Source organism: Loxodonta africana, chromosome 2 (assembly GCF_030014295.1).
Source record: "Loxodonta africana isolate mLoxAfr1 chromosome 2, mLoxAfr1.hap2, whole genome shotgun sequence".
Lineage (NCBI taxonomy): Eukaryota > Metazoa > Chordata > Mammalia > Proboscidea > Elephantidae > Loxodonta > Loxodonta africana.
The window spans coordinates 51756972-51780530 of record NC_087343.1 but is presented as its reverse complement, the minus strand read 5'-3'; the positions used below and the strand labels follow the sequence as shown (position 1 = coordinate 51780530).

General features: G+C 36.6%; 1 protein-coding gene across 1 annotated transcript in view; it reads left to right on the top strand.

Annotated features, from left to right (window-relative positions):
* The window catches only part of HCN1 (hyperpolarization activated cyclic nucleotide gated potassium channel 1), a 489521-nt gene extending 476153 nt beyond the window's left edge, over positions 1-13368 (top strand). The window contains exons 7-8 of the mRNA XM_064271833.1: positions 9030-9194; positions 12451-13368. Coding sequence (XP_064127903.1) covers positions 9030-9194; positions 12451-13328 — 1043 coding nt within the window. The 3' untranslated portion in view covers positions 13329-13368. The remainder of the gene's footprint in view (positions 1-9029; positions 9195-12450) is intronic.
* The last annotated feature ends 10191 nt before the right edge of the window (positions 13369-23559 follow it).

The window sequence follows — 23559 nt, the reverse complement described above, 5'->3', positions numbered from 1 at the left end:
ATTGCCACTAGGTAAGGCTCCTCCTCTTTATGAGAAACAACAGGACAAGCTCCCCACCTATTCACAGTAAAGCAAAACACAAAATCAGAAATAAAATCATTTGTCTGATTTTTCAACAAGGATGCCAAGACCATTCAATACGGAAAGAAGTCTCCTGAACAAATAGTGCTAGGAAAACTAGATAGCCATGTGAAAAAGAATGAATCTGGGACTATAACTCATGCCACATACAAAAACTAACTCATAATGGATCAAAGATTTAAAGGTAAATGCTGAAGCTGTAAAACTCTTAGAAGATATAGAAGCAAGTCTTGGATATTGCAAGGACCTTTAGATATGACACAGAAAGCATAAGCAACAAAGAAAAAAAATAATTTGGATTTCATCAAAATTAAAATATTTTGTGCATTGAAGGACACCATCAAGAAACTGAAAAGACAACACAGAATGGGAGAAAATATTTGCAAATCATTTATCTGATAAAGGGCTTCTATCGAGAGTACAGAAAGAACACTTACAACTCAATAATAAAAAGAAAAATAACAATTAAAAAGTGAACGAAGGATCCAAATAGGCATTTCTCCAAGGAGATGTACAAATACAAATGGTCAGTAAGAACTTGAAATTATGCTTAACACCATTAGTTATCAAGAAAATGCAAATCAAGACCACAACGAGATATCGCTTCACATTTACTTAGATGGCTAGAGCAAAAAAAGGTAATGAGTGTTGGTGAGGATGAAGAGAAATTGAAACCCCCATACACTGCTGCTGTGAATGTAATATGATGAAGGCCACTTTGGAAAAGAATCTGGCAGTTCCTCAAATGGTTAAACATGAGTTACCATATTGTCGTTTTGTGGGGCTGTGGAGTTGGTCTTCATTCACAGCAACCCCATGCATAACAGAACAAAAGGTTGTCAGGTCCTGTGCCGCCCTCACGATTGTTGCAGCCACTGTGTTTATCCATCTCGTTGAGGGTCTTCCTCTTTTTTGATGACCCTCACTTTACCAAGCATGATGTCCTTCCCAGGGACCAGTCCCCAAAGTTAAGTGAAACAAAGTCTTGCCATTGTCGCTTCTAAGGAACATTCTGGCTGTACTTCTTCCAAGACAGATTTGTTCATTCCTTTGGTAGTCCATGATGTGTTCAATATTCTTTGCCAACACCATAATTCAAATGTGTCAATTCTTCTTTGGTCTTCTTTATTATTGTCCAGCTTTTGTATACATATGAGACAATTGAAAATACCATGTGACCTAGCAATTCCATTCCTAGGTATATACCCAAGAGAAATGAAAAGATAAGTCTGCATAAAAACTTACATGAATGTTTATAGCAGCATTATTCACAATACCTGAAAGGTGGGAACAACCCAAATTTCCATCACCTTACTATTGGATAAACAAAATGTAGTTTACTATTGGATAAACAAAATGTAGTATATGTACGTAATGGAATCTTATTTGGCCACAAAAAAGAATTATTTTTGTATACTACAATATGGATGAGCATTGAAAAGATTATGCTAAGTGAAAGAAGCTAGTCACAAAAGGCCACATATTATGTGATTCTACTGATGTGAAATATCTAGAATAGGGAGATCTGTAGAGACAGATAGTAGATTGGGGGAAAGGGAAAGTAAGGAAGTAATGGTTAAAGGGTATAGGGTTTCTGTTTTTTTTTTTTTTTTCCCAAATAATATTTTATTGTGTTTTTGGTGAAAGTTTACACAGTAAATTAGATTCCCATTTGACAATTTCTGTAGACATTGTTCAGTGACATTAGTTACATTATGAAGTTTCTTTTTGAGGTGAAGAAAATGTTTTGAAATTGGCTGTAGTGATAGTTGATTTCTGTAACTATGGTAAAAACTATTGAATTATGCACTTCAAATAGGTGAATTGTATGGTATGTGAATTGTAGCTCAATTAAAGATATTTAAAAAAAAACCCTCCAAATCAGTGAATCCTGCCACATAGTTCATCTTGTGGCCAAATAATTGATTATGAATCTTGCCTTACTAAACATTTAGGGCATTCCAATATTTTCACATGTATAAATAAATGCACAATATATACTACTGTGCAAAAAAAAAAATTATTCTAATAAGAGCCTATTTCTTAGGTTAAATTGTCAAGTGAAATTCCTGGGATGAAGAGTATGGATACTTAAGACTTTTGTTACATATCATTTTTTTCCATAAAATTTATACCATTTACATAATAACTTGTTAATGTAAAATGCATAGATTTGAAAGCAAGACTTATCAGGAAAACATTTCTTATCAGCTTGGTTATATAATGCGGCGATTAGTAATTTAGTAACAGGAGTTTTTCTTGGCTTAGTATTGAAAATGCTTCATTTTATTACATTGCTTAGATTTAAGTAGCAGGAAAATTTCATGGTATGATAATTTGCTTAAAATTTGACATACAGATCCATCTTCCTACACAAACATCAAATGAATACAGACACACACATACACACATGTGAACAAACATGAATATTGTGCAATATTATTTATTTAATATTTATTACTTTAATTAATTTTATTAATTTATTTGTTATTTATTAATTTAGTGAACATGAACAACAACAACAACAAAATTGGTAGGCTTAAATGGCATTTCCTGAAATCTTCCTCTGTCTTCTGAGGTTGGCTTAGTCGCCCTTCTTTAGTACTCCCAAAGCCTCCGCGTACTTACACATTTTTCTTATCAGATTGCATTTAAATGAACTCTATTACAATGGCTGGAAACCCTGGTGGCATAGTGGTTAAGAGCTAGGGCTGCTAACCAAAAGATCAGTAGTCGAATTCACCAGGCATTCCTTGGAAACCCAATGGGGCAGTTCTACTCTGTCTTATAGGGTCTCTATGAGTCAGAATCGACTCAGCAGCAATGGGTTTTGGTTTTGGTCTATTAAAATGAACTTTTTTTTTTTATAACCACCACCATATAAGCAATACAAATGTAGATGTTATGTTTTATTCACGTTCCCAGCCCCTCACATCAAGAACATAGTGCCTACCACACACTTTACTCACAATTTTTATCAGCATGAATTAAACTTCTTTAAATAAGTTCAGAGGAGTGTGAAGTTAGACACCTTTCGATAATTCTATTGCTGTATTTCCTTTTGTTAGGGAGGGGACTATGCATTTTAGAAATGCTTCTACCAAATTGGCTTCTCAAATTGGCTGTTTTGAAGCTAATTTTTTAAATTATTAGCAAGTTCTCTAATTGGCTATTTTAAAGCTGATTTTTAAAATTATTAGCAAGTTTTAAAATGTCAAACTCTAAGGGAGTTTATTTTAATCCACAAATTTTGGAAAATGAAATGGAAAATTATCACTTGTATATCTAGTTGGAAACCCTGGTGGTGTAGTGCTTAAGTGCTACAGCTGCTAACCAAAGGGTCGGCAGTTCAAATCCGCCAGTCGCTCCTTGGAAACTCTATGGGGCAGTTCTACTCTGTCCTATCGGGTTGCTATGAGTCAGAATCGACTCGACGGCACTGGGTTTTTTTGGTTTATATCCAGTTAGCTAGCAAATAAGGAAATCCAAATTTGCAAGTGTTTTTCTACCATATATTGGGAATCTAAATTTTAATAAAGAATATTCTTTGGAAGTGATTTAAATAGAAAGCCCCTGTATGCATTTGGAATGCACATTTCTTTATACTGATCATATTGGAAATATGTAAACTACATTCAGGTATGCCAGTAATGTATTCATCTGAACCTGTGGTCTACTTTTGTTTGATTATAGGAATTTCTAAGCCAGTGTTTGCTATATTTCTAGCATTTGTTATAGGAGAGAAATAGAATTGTTAGAATTTCAGAGAAGTTTCAGAAATAATATCTGAAAGCAGACACTGTATTCATGTGTTCATTCATTTATTCAACAAATACTTATGAGCATCGGCTATTCTAAGGGACATTTCTAGACAATACGACTACACCACCAAACAATATAAAATGCCTTCTCTTGTGTAGTTTATATTACAGCAGAGGGGTGGGATAAGATTGTTGACATTGTCGTTGCGGTAGAGTCAATTCTGACTCATGGTGACCTCGTGTGTGCAGAGTAGAACTGCTCCATTGAGTTTTCAAGGTTGTGACTTTTCAAAAGCAGATCACCAGGCCTGTCCTCTGAGGTACTTCTGGGTGGGTTCAAATGCCAACCTAGTAGTCAAGAGCTTAGCTGTTTGTACTACCCAGGGACTCCTGGGGCAGGATTAGAGGAGATAATAAATTAGCAAGTGCATATCTAATAATTCAGCCAGCGATAAATACTCTGGAACAAGGATGTAGTATAAGAGAATGGGAAGTGACCGAGCAATAATTCAGGTAGAATGTCAAGGACACCTCTCTGAGAAGGTAATATTTGTTCAGACACCTGGATGTAGTGAGTTAGACCGCCATGCAATTGTTTCAGAAAAAGAGAGTCAGGCTGATGGAATATCAAGCACAAAATTTCGGAGGGAAACTACTCAAGGTTTTAAAAATCAATAATATTTTATGGAAGTAATTGAAAAGCCTATCCTGTGAGTCATGCCTTGCAACAAAACTTAAAAGATAAATGATAATAACTATAGACTCTCACCCCTACTACCTCCTAGCATCTGTTCACCTGTACTCTGCCTTTCTGTTAAAAAAAATCTGTTATTTACTATAAATAAGCTGTTCTCAAACTTTTTGGTATTAGTACTACTTTAAAAAAAAAAAAACCAAACCCATTGCCGTCGAGTTGATTCTGACTCACAGCAACCCTATAGGACAGAGTAGATCTGTCCCATAGGGTTTCCAAGGAGCACCTGGTGGATTAGAACTGCTGACCTTTTTGGTTAGGAGTTGAACTCTTAAACCACTACACCACTAGGGTTACACTCTTAAAATTATCAAAGACATGAAGAATTTTGTTTATGTTGGTTATATCTATCAATATTTACCATATTCAAAATTAAAATAGAAATATATTTAAAATATTTATTTATCTATTTAAAAATATCAGTGCAAACCCTGGCGGTGTAGTTTTTAAGTGCTACGGCTGCTAACCAAAAGGTAAGCAGTTCGAATCCACCAGGTGCTACTTGGAAACTCTATGGGGCAGTTCTACTCTGTCCTATAGGGTTGCTAAGAGTCAGACTTGACTTGACTGCAGTAGGGTTTTTTTGGTTTTTAAAAAATAACAATAAAAATTACATGTTAACATTAAATATTTTTATGAAAATTAACTATATTTCCCAAATATATTAGTGAGAATGGTCATTGTTTTATTTATTTATTTTTTTTGCAAATATCTTTAATGTCTGCCTTCATAGAAGACAGATGAATTTTCATATGTGCTCTTATATTCAGTCTGTTTGGATGTTGTTCTGGCTGAAGCATATGAAGAAAATTTGGCCTCACATAGATACATATCTGGAAAAGGGAGAAGTATTATAATAGCCTTTTCAGATAATTTTGGATGGTCTTCTTTTTATAATACCATACCAAAACTTGTCAAGTGGTATTTTCTTAAAGGTCAGTTGCATGTGGAATCTGACATTTATCAATTAACTTTTTGCACTATTTACTAAAATTCATTGATCTTCCTTTTCTTGAACTTTAAATAGAAATTTTATCCATGCAGGATTTTGTAACATCATGTATTCATTGGTCTTTGAGAAAATACTGGCTCACTAAGCTATGGTGATCTTCCAAATGTTGAAACATCCCATTGTACAATATAAAAGATAAAATCATAGAAAAATGTTCTAAGTATTGCAAAGCTGTCAAGCTTACTTTAATGCAAACAATTTTTCCAATATTGTTTTTTTCCTTGAATGCTTGATTTTTATCACTAGTTTAAATCTTGCCGGTTGTTATTCTTGAAGCGTTTTTCTTGATGTTTGCCAAATGCCCAAGTATGAATAATCGTAGTCTATCAGTGCTTTCAAGTGTAAATGGTGTTTCATGAAAAAAGTAGCTAGATTAGTTTGGAACTCAGGCTTTTCTTTGAGACAGCCATTGTACTTCTGTTTTCAGCAGAGATGTTTTATGTATACTTCTCAGTTATCACACAGAATGTTAAAAAGACTTTACTTTTGTCCCTTAAGTTATAGAAGTACTAGTACAATTTGATGTCATTACCTTTACTGTGCTGAGAAATAAGCAGTTTTTACCACCGTCAATTTTGCAACATCACTACAAACATCAACACAGTGAAATAGGCAAACAGTATTGTTATGAAAAGCGTTTTGAACTCAATTCCTCCATCCGAGTACTAGATATTATTCCCCCTTGCTTAAGCAAAGTATGCACTATAGTAGTTCTCTTTTCATCAGTGTTGCGAGACAATGTTGTTTCTGTCAGCGTAATAAAATATTTTTTTATAACTCTTATTAAAAAAAAAAAAAAGCCATTTTCTTTGCCCTACTTCCCCTCCAGCTACTACCCCATTTTAGAACAATAGTTAAGAACTACAGCTGCTAACCGAAAGGTCATCAGTTCGAATTCATCACCCACTCCTTGGAAAGCCTATGGGGAGGTCCTCCTCTTTCCTATAGGGTCGCTATGAGTCGGAATTAACTCAAGAGCAAGGGGTTTAGTTCTTTTTATTAGAAACAAAAGTCCTTATAAAGGGCTTTTATACTTGTTGTTTCAATTCACTACTCTTTTTTTTTTTTTTCCTATACCCTATGGTGCCATTCCTTGGAAACCCTGTGGGGCAGTTCTGTTCTGTCCCATAGGGTTGCTATAAGTCGGAATCGACTCGATGACAACGGGTTACGGATTATGATACATTTGCTGTCATCTTTATATGAAAGTGGTCTTTTTGACGTCAGCTTGACCTCTGTTTAGCTAAATTCAGTGGTAAATTTTCATTCCTCATCTTACTAATCAGCAACGTTTGACATAGTTGCTTGTGATCAAAGTCTAAGTCTATCAGGACATCGTACTCTATGGGTTTTCCTCCAGTCTCTTTCTTAGCTCCTTCTAAGTCTCTTCCTCCTTTCGCTGACCTTATTGATCCCTTAAATTAGGAGTGTACTTGAGCTCAGAGTGTGGCCCTCTTCTCCTCTTTGCCTATTCTCAGCCACTCTAACACTAATTGCTATTTGAAAGTATCTGTTTATTTACTTCTGTATTACTGTCATTTCCTCCCATTAGAGCAAAACTTTTAAAGTCAGAAACCTTGTTGCCTTATTGCTTTCCTCCTTGTTCTAAAATTTATCACCAACACCTAGAGTAGCAGAATGAATATGGAGCCATTTTATATTAATTTTTTCCAGGACATTTGTGTAGAATTAGTTTGTCAAAGCCTTTGCATTTCTGAAAACATCTTTCTTTTGTATTCTCACTTGCTTGATGGTTGGCCAGGATATAAAATTCTAGATTCTAAACATTTCCCCTTGGAACTTTGAAGGCATTGCTCCAACACATTCCACAATGTAATATCGTTAATAACATGTTTGATGTCAATCTGATTCTTCTTCCCTGACAGGTATAATTAGGGTTTTCCCTATTATAATTACTTAAATTTAATCTCTCATTTTCTTTCTGTTTTTTTTTGGGGGGGGGAATTCTATTAGTTAAATGCTGGAAATGTTGCATTGATCCCACTTAATTTTGTTGTTTTCCATCTTTCAGGCTTTTTGGATTGTTTTCAGAGATATTTTCTTCAATTTATATTTTAATCATTATATTGAATATTTTATTTTGTCAACAACATTAATTAATATATCCCTCTTCTCCTGTTTATTTTCTCAAAGCAGACATACCTTGCTAGATAGATGCAATATTTTTCTTGACTTTCTCCAAAGTTTCTAGCTATAACTTTTAAAAATCTCGCCTGTTTCCTGAGTTATACCTGGAACCGATTGTTTTTGTGAATAAGAAAGCCAGTTACCACCTATCTCTATGCTCAAGATCAAAATAAGGGCACTTTATTTTGAGAAGCAGTAACCACACTAGGATCCCTAGCACTCTCTCTAAAGAATACCATTCAATTTGTTTAGAGAGAGTTGTCTTATTTTAGCATCAGGGAAAACACCTGATGTCAAGAGCTTTGCATATGCAAGCTGAGGGGAGAAACTAGGTGTCCTACCATACTACAATAGGAGTCCTGATGGCGCAGTGGTTATGGCACTCAACTGCTAACTGAAAGGTTGATGGTTAAAAACCACCAGTGGCTACGTGGGAGAAAGATGTGGCAGTCTGCTTCCAGAAAGATTTAAAGCCTTAGAAACCCTACAGGGTTGCTATGAGTCAGAATCTACTTGACAGCAGTGGGTTTGGTTTTGGGTATTGACCATACAACAAGGGGCCCTGGTGGTGCAGTGATTAAGCACTCAGCTGCTAACTGAAAAGTCAGCAGTTTGAACCCACCAGCCACTCCACGGGACAAAGATGTGAAAGACTGCTTCTGTAAAGATTACAGCCTTGGAAACCCTATGAAGCAGTTCTACTCTGTCCTTTAGGGTCACTATGAGTCAGAATCTACTTGATGACAGTGCATTGTACCATACTACATCCCACCCCAGCTCCCAGACCTGCCGGCCCTGACAGTGGTTCCACTTTGCCCCGGGAACTTCTGATTTTTCGATGCATTTTCTGGATTAAGGCTCACTTTGTTTATGTCAATATGATACTATCTACTTGCTGCCTTTCAGAATTCATAAAAACCTGTGTCTGATTATAGCCCCTCTCTGTTTTCAACTCCAGTGTGGATTTATTATTCCCTTTTCTGCATCTTTTTGTTATTTCAGCAGACCTGGAGTGAGATTTGGTGATAGCTAATCTTTTCAGCCTTCCATTTTGAACCAAAATCATTTTTTAAAAAAGAATATTATTTTAAGATTGAGTATTGGCAATTGGGTACTTTTAATTCTCAGAAAGAATTCCCTGAAAATATAGAAAAGTGTTGCTAACCATTGTTTCTCACACCATGGTTTGTTTGTTTGTTTTAATTGTGGGAAGTCTTGATGGGCTTTAAAAGAAAATTACCAAAAAGGTCTTTCTTACTCTTTTTTTTAATAGAGATTTGCCTCCTGACCAAGGGACGCCGTACAGCCAGTGTTCGAGCTGATACATATTGTCGTCTTTATTCACTCTCAGTGGACAATTTCAACGAGGTCCTGGAGGAATATCCAATGATGAGGAGAGCTTTTGAGACAGTTGCCATTGACCGACTAGATCGAATAGGTACTCTTTAGTTTTAATACCTTCACGCACAATTCACTTTTAATCTAGTGGACTAAGGTAAGTTTTTTATCAGACATCCCAAATGCTACTTCATAACTTGCTTTTAATTAGTGTAGCAATAGCATGCAGTTTTAGCCATGTTTCTAGAAATACCTGAGGCCTTATCTAACTTTATCTTGTAAATATTTGGGGTTTATTTACTTATTTCTATTTTTGTTAGCTACACAGTCTGATTTCCCCAGTGATGCCAAAACAATTTGAATCATCAGGTAAAAAGCAATGATAAAAATTCTAGATAGAATTAAAATAGAATTAAAAATATAATAGTATGAGTCTATGTTGCAAACCAAATTTTATCACAAGGTTGTTTATTTTTTTAAGGGTAAGCTTTACATTTTATCCTTATATTAAGAGTTGAAAATGTGTGTATTTTAGAATGGTAGAAACTTATTAAAATGTTTGTAATACAGACTCAAACAGAAACAGCATTGATAGAAGTGCCCTACATAGACACATAGATGCTTTATCTTATAAACATGAACATATATATGTATCACATATATATATGAACTTACTTATTAGTTACACTAGTTCGAAGATTTGAATAATTGCCTTAGTAAAGTTAGATGAGATTGGTTTGTTGCTAACTTCTCAATATATCCTGGACATTCTGATATGTTAGAATGTAGTGTACATTCACTTTTCCACACTCAAACCACCTTCCCCACCCTCCCCACTGTACCCCGTTTCTCTGCGTAACTCTACTTAACTTTCTAAACTTACTAAACCTTTGGTTTAGACATCGCTCCCCTGTGGAAACCTTCTGTGACCTCCCACTCCCATTAGGTTGGGTACTCTGGATATGTTCTCCCATGACCCTCTGAAGCCTCCCATCATGGCACTGCTTTTACTACTGTAATTGCTCTAGAGCCACTAAGCTCTTTGAACGTAGAGATCCTGTCTCTCTAGTCACCTTTACATTCACAGTAACTCGTATACAAATGATTATTTGTTAAAGAGAGGGGGTAAATAAATGAACACAAAGGGTTCATCTCACTTGGAAGGAAACAAAGAGGTACCTCCACTGCTTCATTCTTACTAAAGGTAAAGATTTTTTGATCAACCTTTTGTTATGTCAGTTTTTTTCTGCAGTTCATTTTTTTTTTTTCTTTCCCTCTGTGTTACTAGGAAGACTACATAGAAATGAAATTAAATTAGGAGAAGTAAAGTTAGTATTGGGCATTACTGTTTACCAAGACATAATGAACATACTAAAAATGCATATTGCCATCTTAGAGATGGCATAGTCATCAGATAGCACAGTTAACAGAACACAGTCATGCAGAGAGACAAAGGAAGCGGATATGCCTAAAACATCCTTACCTAATTGGAAAATAACTTCACTCTTCATGGTATGTGGGTGTTCATGTTAGATACAAAGAGTAACTTCTGAGCAGCTGAGTTTTTTCCGAAGCCATCTAGACAGCTTTAGAAAAATCCTTTTAACTAAGATACTTAAGTAGAGAGATTCTGTTAGTCTGATACAGCTGCTCTTCCATCTAACTTATTACTGTTAATTTTTTATAAGAAATTTTGCACGAAATGCCTTGAAATTAATAATACAGGCACTCTAATTGTTAGTAAGCACTTGAGAATTTCCATTTTTGACCCTTGTATTATTGTAACAGTGCATTAAATGTTATATTATTTTTCCCAAGATCATAGATGCCCAGATGATGAAATGTTGACTATTCACCTGATCACAAGGAAACATTCTTTTTCAGTTTTGCAGTCATTGCTTATAAATGTCTCTGGTACTCTAGTTAGTTGAGGGAATATGCTAAATAAGCATTTGTATTTATAACTAGTGTGGACGCCTTGTTCTTTGAGAAATTAGGGCAGCACTGGCAGTCATTTAAAATGCTTACTTTTCTCAGCAGTAAAGTCAATTAAAACATGTTTTCATTTCAAAAATACACTTTTACTTTAGATATAATACTTTATTTAGCAATATAGCAAATCAGTTCACTTTTCATTTACCATAATCACTTGAGTATTATTGTATCAATGATATTATAGAAAAGTAACATGTTTTCCCATCTTTCATCCATCTGATATTGATTCTAATAGTTATTCTGTCAGAGAACGTCTGCGTATTGCAAACCACACCAAAGATGATGGCAGGAAGGAGAGCTAAGGCCTCCAGAGGACCTGGAGTGGGCTGAGAGCCTGCCATACACTATGCCCCTTGATCTTCACAACAACCATCAGAAGAAGAAAGACCGTCAAAAAGTGGCTCTCAACCTGGCTGCACATTAGAATCTCCTAGGGGAAAAAGTTGCTTATAAATTACCAAAATATGGTCTGATAATTCTGACCAAATTGATGGGGTACAGGCAAACATCAGTATTTTTTTTTAAAGCTCCAGAGATGACAATATGCAATCAGGGTTGAAAATCAGTGATGTAGGACACTGGTCAAAAGCAAAAGGCGCTGACACCATGCTTCTCAAATCTGTGTGTAGGAATCACCTGAGAAATCTTAGTCAAATGGAGCATCTGATTCAGCAAGTAAGGTGAGGCCCAAAAGGCTGCGTTTCTAGCAAGCACCCAGTGATATGGATGTGGCTGGATCATGGTCCATTGCAAGGATCTATAATCAGTTGCAGTATTTTCCTTTCCCATCCCTTTTATTTACTAAAGATATGTTCTTGGGCACAGTTTTTAACCTTCCTGTGTCCTGGTCTCTTTTCTGGTACAATGGGATTATAAATAGATATGCCTTACAGTGTTGAGGATTAAATAATCTATCTAAGCCTTTTATATAGTTCCTATCACACAGTTAAGTGCTCAAATGTTAGGTATTATTTACTCATTGTCCTTTCTTGACAAAGTAGCTTTAAACTCAAATCTTGATTCTAGGCCTATTCTGATATAAAATCCTTTTCTTACCCCACTCTTCAAGGTAGCCCTCATGTTAAACATCTCCATTTTTCATGAAAGGTAGCCTTTTGCCACATATCAGGCTTTCCAGGCATTTTACTTGACTTGACTAGAAGGTAAGGGTTGCCAGAGAGATACAGGAAGCGTGAAAGGCAGGAGCCACATTTCTACTTGGTGTCTAAAGGTGAGTATGTGGATATGAAGCCTCTTTTATGAAGCAGAGACATGTTTCTGTTTTCAGGTGCCACTCTCACTTGGAATTTTTATCAGTGATTTGTAGACTTTCCAATTGTCTATCTTTCTTTTACTGACAGGAAAGAAAAACTCAATTCTTCTACAAAAGTTCCAGAAGGACCTGAACACTGGTGTTTTCAACAATCAGGAGAACGAGATCCTGAAGCAGATTGTGAAACACGATAGGGAGATGGTGCAGGCAATTGCCCCAATCAATTATCCTCAAATGCCAGCCCTGAATTCCACATCCTCAACCACAACCCCCACTTCTAGGATGAGGACACAGTCTCCTCCGGTGTACACAGCAACCAGTCTGTCTCATAGCAACCTGCATTCCCCCAGTCCCAGCACACAGACCCCCCAGCCCTCAGCCATCCTCTCACCCTGTTCCTACACCACAGTGGTCTGCAGCCCACCTGTACAGAGCCCGCTGGCGACTCGAACTTTCCACTACTCCTCCCCCACAGCGTCCCAGTTGTCACTTATGCAACAGCAACAGTTACAGCAACCCCAGCCTCCGCAGACTCAGCATCAACAGCAGCCCCAACAACCACAAACGCCCAGCAGCTCCACGCCGAAAAATGAAGTGCACAAGAGCACTCAGGCGCTTCACAACACCAACCTGACACGAGAAGTCAGGCCCCTCTCCGCTTCGCAGCCCTCACTGCCCCATGAGGTTGCCACTCTGATTTCCAGACCTCATCCCACTGTGGGCGAATCCCTGGCCTCCATCCCTCAGCCCATGGCAGGCGTGCACGGCCCTGGCCTTCAAGCAGGAGGCAGGGGCACTGTCCCTCAGCGAGTTACCCTCTTCCGACAGATGTCATCAGGAGCCATTCCCCCAACCCGAGGAGTCCCTCCCACACTCCCTCCACCAGCAGCTCTTCAGAGAGAGTCTTCCTCAGTCTTAAACACAGACCCAGATGCAGAAAAGCCACGATTTGCTTCAAATTTATGATCCCTGCTGATTGTCAAAGCAGAAAGAGATACTGTAATAAACTGAGAACGTTCTCAGACCTTACTTTATTCTATCTCCTGATAGATCCCTATAGCCTACTATGAAGAGATATTTTAGACAGCTCTGGCATACATGCAAAATGTAAAAATATATATATATATACATATACTATTAAATATATATTTAAATCCCCAAGAGAAGTTCAGAAGACCTGTATAACATGCAGTGTTATATGTCTTCCTTTCTTTAATTCATTAAAGGATTTAAAATGTTGTTGAAAGATTATTTATTTTTAACCTACTTTGACTTAATTCCTTTGATATATGTATTTCTCTATTTTATGAAGAGTTCTTGGGTTCATTGGAAACAAAAGTGATTTTAAAAAGGCAACTCAAGCAATCTACTGAATAGCACCAATCAATACTTTGTTTCATTAGCTTTGTCTCTGCATCCAAATCAATAATCATTAATTAAAAAAAAAATTACAGAGGGTTAATTGCAAATCCCATTTTATAGATCCAAATTGTACTTTGGTGCTTTCGATTTTGAATTAGGCTGAAGAACACACGGTATGCTTGGTTACAGTAGGAAGACTGGCATTGCCGCTGTTATGAATATCTCTAACCTCAAACATGTTTATTGAACTTTCTGAAAACTGAGAGAATATCTGTCTTCGTGTGTTATGGGACTCTTACCAAGACTCAATCAATGTTAGTTGTAAATAATTTTCAACCCATACAAAAATAGCTACTCTGTGTTGTATGAAGGTAAAAGTCATTGTTTAAGAGTTTAGTTTTATTGCTTCACTTCAAAACTTAGAGTTTTAAATTTTACAAAACCTGATTGTTACAATTATTCAACTGTAATGCAGTGGCTTGAAACCTACAATATTATTTTAACCTGCAATGTTTTATGCATAATTGTATGCTCAATTCTACAAATTGCTTGTATTACACCAAAAATCATTACTTTTCTTCCTTCTTGCCATAATCAAGCAACTGAAAATAGTCCCTGCATGCTTTTTGGAAAAAAGAAAAAGAAAACAGGTTTGAATCAATCATTGTAGGGGAAGGCTTATAGTGTTTGTTTCTAGAAAAGTATAAACATTCATCAATTGCCTCTCTTAAAATTCCTGTAAGCCTGACTGGGACCTCTGACTTAAGTCTAGAAGTGAGGTTTTCACTTTTATTTAATATTAGTACTATTATTATTATTTGAACAATTATTTGTAAACTATTTGAAAGTGTGTTCTGTGTCTTCACTGTACTTAGTAGTTTACTGTGATGTTAATTGGACAAAATAAACACAATATAGCATCATGTCTGTTTGCGAACACGCACTTTGCTATTAATTGGTTAGTAAATTAAGGCATTGGTGACTAACAGCCCTTAGACAGGAGGCTTGTTATTTTAAATGTGCTGAAAGTAGTATGGACACGGTGAAAGAAAGCAGGGGTAAAGCTGAATGCCTGTGAGCATTGTTTGTTTGCTTGTTCATTTGTTTCCTTAGCTCTTTACATGATCTGTGAGCATCCACTTTTTTCAAAGGAGTCCCTTAGTAATCATTTGTGCCTAATGCATCCCACAAACATGGTGGATGACCAGAAGACAATTGGAAGATTCCTTAATAACCAACTTCTGTAAATAGCCCAAGTTAAGGGAGTCACCTAAGATGAAGATCTTCTGTGTCTTTGACACCGAACCAAGAAGAACTTACAAAGATCACATATTACATGTAGCAGGGCCTCCAGATAGACTTGAGGACAGAAAACAAAAACTCTAAAGTGGACTCATGCTACCTGTTATGCCTTTTATTGATATAGTACCAAAATAAGTCATTATTTTTAATTCCTAACAAATCCCAACTTGTGTGGAAGTAATCAACAATGCTGGTCAATGTAATGTTATCATTAACATGCTGGTGACATATGATAGTGTGTCAGGAATGGTGGAAGAAAGGAATTGTTCAGTCTACCTAGGACCTATGGGAAAGCTGCAAGACCATTTACATATCAGTACAAAACTCCTTTATTTAAGGTATTAAGAATTGAATTCAATTAAGATCACATATTGATCCTTTAAATTATTAAAGGTTTACATTTGATAGGACTAATGGGTTTGGTAGTGGAATATTTTTATATATATATATACATATATAAATTTTTTGTTTTTTATTTTGAGCACTATTGAGAAACATAAGCAAAACTGAACTGCATGGTCTTTCAGTGTAACCATAAAGTTCTTATTCACTTTGTAATAGAATGGACAAAAACAAAAATACGGTTTATATGTTAAAAATAAAATGGTACAGGGTAAATTATATACATATATATGTATGAATGTATATATACTTAGGTTAAGAAAACGATTCACATTCCTGTAATATAAAGGTTTATTGCTAGTTAAAAAATGACCTCTTTTCTCTGTACATAGTTAAGCTCACGAATATGAAATTTTAATCTGTACAGGAAGAAATGTATTATTGAAAAGATTGGTCTTTCTGTTGCTGGGAAGATAGTAGAATAGCTGATTCTTATAAAAACTATATGATCAGGGATGAGTTAGCTTATTTCTTTTGTCTTTGCTCAAAGCCATAAATATATAAATATATATAAAGATTATTAATAAATTCAACAGAAAATAAACTAAAATCATGAATATTTTATTTCATCAATATATTCTAATCAAACTTTTTTGTTGTATTAGTGAGTACAGACTCACCTCTGTCTTTCCATCTTTACATTGTAAGATTTCCAGGACGGTTTATATTTGATACTCATTAAAAAATTAATTATAGATATTCTCCAACTGTAGAAAAAGAAGACTTTTAATAGAACATGAATTTTCAACCATTCTTGTGTCTGACCTCTGCCATACAGTATAAGCTAGAGTTTGTTTTATTCTTTGCTCTTCTTAGCATATAGTTGTCCAATTTTGAAACACAACCATTATTTGTGCTCTTGTTCAAAATAGGGATGAGAAATAATCACTCCATAATTTACTTATACAAACCTGTCTTGTTATAGCCATGGGCCCTGCAATTGGATTTTGAATTAGACCTAAAAGCCTGAGATAGAGTTGACTACATTGAGAATAAATAGCCATACGTTCTTGAGAATAGTGAGGATAGATGGCAGGAGTGGCAATGAGTTCTATTCATCAAATGAATACCCTGCCTCCAGGTCTCAGTGACCACTCCGTAAATAAATAACTCCCTGATGGATGCTGCTCCACTTAAAAAAAAAAAAAGATTATTTGGCAACTTATAAGCTTAAATGAGCATAATATCCACAGGACACTATAGAGTTCGGAGTCAAGTTATTAGAATAATTCCTGAAGAACTTGAATGATTTAAACAATATGACACACATTTAAATTTTTTAATGTATTAGCTCCATACCTGAATTATTTATACTTCAAAGTATAAGTGATCTCTATGATTTTCAGAATTACTTTTTAAATCTCCATATTTTCTTTTTCAGCACAGATTTTTATATTTGTTAATTTTACCATGTTACCTTGCTTCTATGGACCTAACTCTAATCATTTATAAAATTAAGCTGTTTGAAGGTTCTCTCCATTTTGCCTTTGTCCTTTATGTGTCATAAAACCCCTGTGTGGTAGTTTTACTCATATATGCTCCACCAAGAAAGTTTTACTGCAATCTTTGCATATTTTGAAAATTACTGATGCAAAAGAAACGTGGTCCTTACAGAATAATTGGATGATGAGCATTAATAGCTATTTGGGTTCTGAAAGGAATGGTCACGGATTTAAGGCAAGTGTAATTGGCTGCATGCACTGAATTGTTAGGTGCTGTTGAGCTGGTTCCAACTCATAGTGACCCTGGGTACAATAGAACGAAACACTACCCGGTCCTGTGCCATCCTCACAATCATTAGGTTTGAGCCCATTGTTGCAGCCACTGTGTCTGTCCGTCTAGTTGAGGGTCTTCCTCTATTTCTCTGACTCTATACCAAGCATGATGTCCTTCTCCAGGGACTGGTCCCTCCTGATAACATGTCCAAAGTACATAAGATGAAGTCTTGCCATCCTTGCTTCTAATGAGCATTTTGACTGTACTTCCAAGACAGATTTGTTCGTTCTTCTGGCAGTCCATGATATACTCAAAATTTTTTGCCAACACCATATTTCAAAAGCCTCAATTCTTCTTCAGTATTCCTCATTCACTATCCATCTTTCACATGCATATGAGGCTACTGAAGACACCATGGCTTGGGTCAGGCCCACCTTAGTCCTCAAAGTGAGGTCATTGCTTTTTAACACTTTTAAAGAGGTTTTTTGCAGCGTATTTGCCCAATGCAATAAGTCATTTGACTTCTTGTCTGTGGAATTGTTAGGCCAGGTCTATAACTTCATTTAATATGTCCCTTTTCAAGGAAAAATAGTATGGAACAAAGATTTTCTGTTGCATTTAGAGTTCATTATACATACTATTGGAACTTGAAAGCAATGACTTTCTTAAGCAATTTTTATTATTTTCTTCTTAAAGAAAGTACCTTTTTTTTTTTTTTAGATAGGCCAACAATAAAAATCATGAAAAGAACTCCTGCTTTTAAAAGAGAACAAAGAAAGTGCAGATTACCAAAAAATAAAATAAAATAAACCTATTGCCATCAAGTTGATTCCAACTCATAGCAACCCTGTAGGACACAGTGGAACTGCCCCATGTGGTTTCCAAGGAGCAGTTGATGGATTTGAACTGCTGACATTTTGGTTAGCAGCCAAGCTTAACCACTGTGCTGCCTAAATTGATGAAAAATTTAAGAGCAAATCTGGTCAATAGACCCATATTTCTTTACTTCACATTTTGGAGCTTTTGATCAAAGGCCACATTACTTCTTCCCCCAGGGCAATGAATATTTCCATTAACGTTTGCCATTATTCTTCATCCTCATTTCCTCCATAGCTTTAGATTATAAAAAGCATGAACTTCTCTAAATAGAAAAAAATTATGGTATAATCACAATTCTGTTTCCAGAAAAAGATCTTCATTTTATTATAATTGTCTAGGAGAAAATATGAGTGATTTTGTGATATTTTATTGCTTTTCAGTTTTGGCTACTCTCTCAATGAAGTCATTGTTCCCTTTTTCGTCATGTTAAAATGTGTTCTCTGCTCTTAAAGAAAAGGGAGATTGCCTAACTTGCACTGGAGGGACAAGAATCATGTGATTGAGGCATTCATTTCATGCACAAAATTTAAGAAGGTACCATACAATTCAGTAATCAAGATAAATAATACCTTAAGGCAATACTTAAAAAAAAATAAAATAAAAATTAACATAAAAACAAACTATTGACCATATATCAAAATTTTAAATAAAAGCAGGGTCTGACTCCCCGCACTTGGGCAACACGCTTCACTGGCCCCACACTAATCCCAGCCCTGTTCCCTAGTCAAGTTTTAACAAGAGCAAACAGGGATTTGAAGGCTTCTGTGATCTAAGAACTCTGGCCAGGACTTGCCCCCCGGCATCTTGAGAATTGTTTAAATATGTTATTAAGAGGACCAATACATAGGGTTCTGAATTTGTTTCTAGGTTTTCTAATATAAACAGAATAATGTATCAAATTCTGGAGAAAGAATTAACATTTACTAACACATGGAACATGCTTTTCAAAAATGGATGTTCAACAGAACACAGCAGATTGGGAGCATCGGCAGTTCAGAGCGGCTGCTAAGTATCAGAGGCTTAAGAACAGAAATTGGTATAGAAATTATGGGTTTTATTATAAGACCAAGGATTTGTGCTTTATCTTCTTAATGTCGTGGAACCAAGATTATTAATAAGGAGGCTACAGGTTGAAATGTGCGTTTTGCTAATATGATTGGAAATAGAATAATTCATGACCCAGTGAAACTGGGGACTATTTACTGTTCCACCCTGCATGTGAGGATTCTTGGCTCAAAGGAAGGCCCTAGGTTTGCTAACAAGGGTAATAGGAGTGGGAAGCTGGGAATTTAGTTGCTATGCATAATAATAGAAATATAGGGGCAAGAGAAGGATTTGAGACAGTAAGGGCTAGAACTTGAAAGAAAGGAAACCAGTTACCCTAATAGTTGAGTGGATTCTGACTTATAGCGATCCTATAGGACAGAGTAGAACTGCTTCATAAGATTTCCAAGGAGCAGCTTGTGATTTGAAACGCCGACCTTTCAGTTAGCAGCTGAACTCTTAACCACTGCTCCACCATAATGGTAAATCCAGTTTTAGAAGTCAGCCAAAACTCATTGAAGCCATATATTGTTAATAAGTGATCTATTTTAGCGCCACTATTTGTGATCAGGAAGCCCTGGTGGCATAGTGGTTAAGTGTTAGGGCTGATAACCAAAACGTGGGCAGTTTGAATCCACCAGGTGCTCCTTGGAAACTCTACGGGGCAGTTCTACTCTGTCCTATAGGGCCTCTATGAGTCAGAATCAACTCTACCACAACGGGTTTGGTTTGGTTTCGGAATTTGTGATCAAAACCAAAATATGATTATTATTGATTGTGCCTCATAAACTGGCTCTGAAGACCTAGAAATGTTCCTAAAACTTTTATATATGTATAGATTCCCCGGTGCAATACTCTCAATACATAAAGATTTGTGATATTTACCTGTAAAGGTCTGATGACTTTATAGCTTTGTATCTAACCTGTGTTGTGTTCACTCACATAGAAGAGTGGTGATCAAATCCATTGATTTAGACTTGTTTTGCATCGTTCTATTTTAAGGAATGACTATTTACACATAGCATTCTATCAGTCTATGAATGAATGTTATTGACTTTTAATTCCTCCACATTTGTGATGTTAACTCTAATTAATAACTTCTGAAATTGGTACCTGTAATGAATATTTAATCTTTCTCAGATTCACTTATCAGTCTCCACAGGAGCTTAATAAGTACAAATTGATTACATGATTTTGTTAATTGCCCCCTCAGCTATAAATGTTGGCAAATTTTAAGACTTTAGCTAGCTTGTTAAAACAATTTCTCAGATATATTGAATCTAAAAAACATATCAAAGTTCTATTTCAAACATGATCCAGGATTTTTTAGTAAGCCAATTCAAATATTCAAAATAGACATAATTTGTAAGAAAAAATGTCTTGACAATCTTTTTTTTCCCATAAATAACTGGTTAAAGCATATTAATATTCTTAATATCTTGATTTCTTGAAAGTATATCCTAAAATTGCTCAAATATTTTATAGACAGACAACAAGGAATGTTAAATACCTTCCAGCAGAGCAGTAAAGTATGTCTCAGAAAAAGTTCTGGCCCTGACTAAGTTTAGGATTTTAGGGTTTTTTTTTTTTTAGGCATAACATAGTGTGAGATAAATAATTACTTTATATAAGGTAATTTGAACTGAAATAACCCTTGGGATTTCCTGAATATTTATTTTATAAAACCTCCTGGTAACACCTGTGGGTTTTTGCATATAAGTGGAGGGAGATTGGCCAGGCCTCAAAGACTGCTTCAGGGAGGGCCATGCATGATTCCATAAATCATGTCTTTGCAATGAAGAGTCAATCATGACTACCTAATGAAGCTGATAAAGACTCCATGAAAGCCACATAGGCTTCCTGGTTGGTGAAAGACATCCATACATGTAGTGTACCCTTTGGGACATGGAAACTCCATGTTAGGAACCCTCCCAGAACTCACCCTATATATCACTTGTATCCTTTTTTGCTATAATAAAGCTGTGATTGTAAGTTTAGCACTTTTGCTGAGTTCTGTGAATCATTCCATTGAATTATTGAACCTGAGAAAGTAGTGGGAGCCAGCAGGTCAGGAGAGGAGCTGGGAAGTCCTGAGTTTACAGCTGATATTCTGAGGGCCTTGGAGGGAACCCCCAAATTTGTAGCCAACAGGCCAGAAGTAAGGGGGCTGAGGACCCCTAAGATTATGGCTGTTATTCTGAGTTGGTAGAGGGAACCCGCAAATGTGTAGCCAGCATGTCAGAAGTGAGAGACCTCAGAGGAGGCTCCCAAGTTTGTTGCTGGCAACCTGAAGGCATAGTGGGAAAACTCTGAATTTGTAGCCAGCAGGTCAGAAGTGAGGGTATTATGTAGATTCCCAAACATGTGGCTGGTATCTGAAGTCCTGGGCCTACATGGAAGTCTGGAGGACTGTGTTCTCTAAATTGTAAGATCTGACCTAATTCTGGGTGGCTAAGGTCAGAGGAAAAAGTGGTGCTTGAGCATCTGGTGTCAAATGTGAAAAGTGGGGTTTGTTATGTCCTCATAGTTGGTACCTGAAAAACAAAGATTTGATACTTGATTTATGTACTCACATAAATTGTGTGAGAGTAAAGTGAAATTTCCCTGCACACATTTTCATATGACTTTAATAGTTATATCCACCTCAAAAATTCATGTACACATGCAAAATCTTAAGTATCTGTGATAGCCCATCTAAAGTAATCCCTGGCTAATTGGCCCAGCACAGCATATTTCTTAAAACACATGTGATTTTAATAGAAAAAAAGCAGCAGAGTTCCTTGCAAAATAGAAGTTGTAACATTCTTAATGGTTCTATATTCCTGAAAATTATGAAACATTTGGCAGTCCCAAAGCCTTATGCTGTATAAAGGAGACCACAGCTTCAGAAATTGTGCAAAATTGCTTTTTTCATTTATTTTTTGTCTGTAAGTAGGAATAAATTACGGGGATCGACCACCAACCAGAAAAAAACAGGAACACAGAACACCTCAGTATTTAGACCACCCTAAAAAAAAAAAAAAAAATTTTTTTTTAATATTTTATGCATAAACCCAATATTGGTCTTCAGCTGTGCATAAACCCAATATCAGTGTTCAAGTACACTTTACCAGGAATCTTTTTAGTATTCACAGGGCTGGCGGCTCCTTGACTCCCAAATAAACAAAGTTCAAAATGCCTATGATATACACTTGAAAAACAATTTATATACACACTTGAAAAGTGGGGAAATGACACTGAAGAAGATCAAATACATATCTGAAAAGAGATTTAATATTCATGTTGCTAGTCTGGAGAAGCCACAGTTCTGAAGAGCAAAAGGTAAGATGACACGGAAGGGTTTGTGAAGATTTACTTTTAGAAAAGGTAATGTAGAATTTGGCTTATTATGGAGCAGATGATTTTTCTCATCAATCAGTAACATATTTCCCCTTCTCTCTTTAGTGTATTTTCATAGATTTAACTTTTTAAAGATGTTTCATATAGGTCTTCCTTAATGTATTAATCTCATTGTTTGCTATGACAAATCTCCTCAAACAAGCATGTGTTTTCATTTACAATGGAGCTAAAAATATGTGATTTAAACAAAGATATGCATTCCACAGGAAGTCACAAAATCTTTATCAATAAATTTAAAATGAAGCAGAACCAGTTAGCTTATAATGGCTCACAATTTCAACATATTAAAAATACAGCATACATTAGGAAGGAGGAAGCTATTTTTGGAAAACATCAAGAGAAATTTTTGGTGGAGCCAAGAGGGCTGACTAGGTAGAAGCTACCTCGGATCCCTCTTGCAACAAAGACTTGGAAAAACAAGTGAATCGATCACATACATGACGATCTACAAACCCTGACCATCAAACACAGATCTAAAGAGTTGACCTGAGTGACGGGAGTGAAAAGCTGCACCCTGAAGCAGCAACCGCCTCTGGAACTGGCATCTGGTGCCACAGCCTTGAGCCCTCGCGGTTCCCGGGTGCCGAGTGGCGGGGCTGATTGTGGCTTCCTGAGGTGGGGCAGGCATGGGACACAGCCCAAACCCCTAGCCCCCTGGGGTAACCTTGGTAGAGACTCAGCTAGCACAAGAAGGCTGTGCACTGACACGGCTGATAAGAGAACGAGCAACCACGAGGAAGGAGCGACAGTTTTCGGAGCCCAGAGCCAGCATCCCAGTCAGAAAACGTTGGAGCCGGGCTTTGGACTGGGCACAGGGGAGCTGAGCATGGCTTCCTTAGACGGCACAAACACGGGACGCAGCCCTAGCCCCCTGAAGTGACCTCGGGGGAAGCCCAACCAGCGCATGCAGGCAGCACAGCCACGCTGCTGACAGGAGGAGAAGTCACCAGGAGGCGATGACTGGTTTTGGAACCTGGAGTGTGGCATCCCAGCCAGGGAACCTTGGTGCTGGGCTTTGGATTGGGAGCGGAGGAGCTGACCAACGCTTCTGAGACAGCACAAGCACTGGACGCAGGCCTGACCCTCGGGCCCA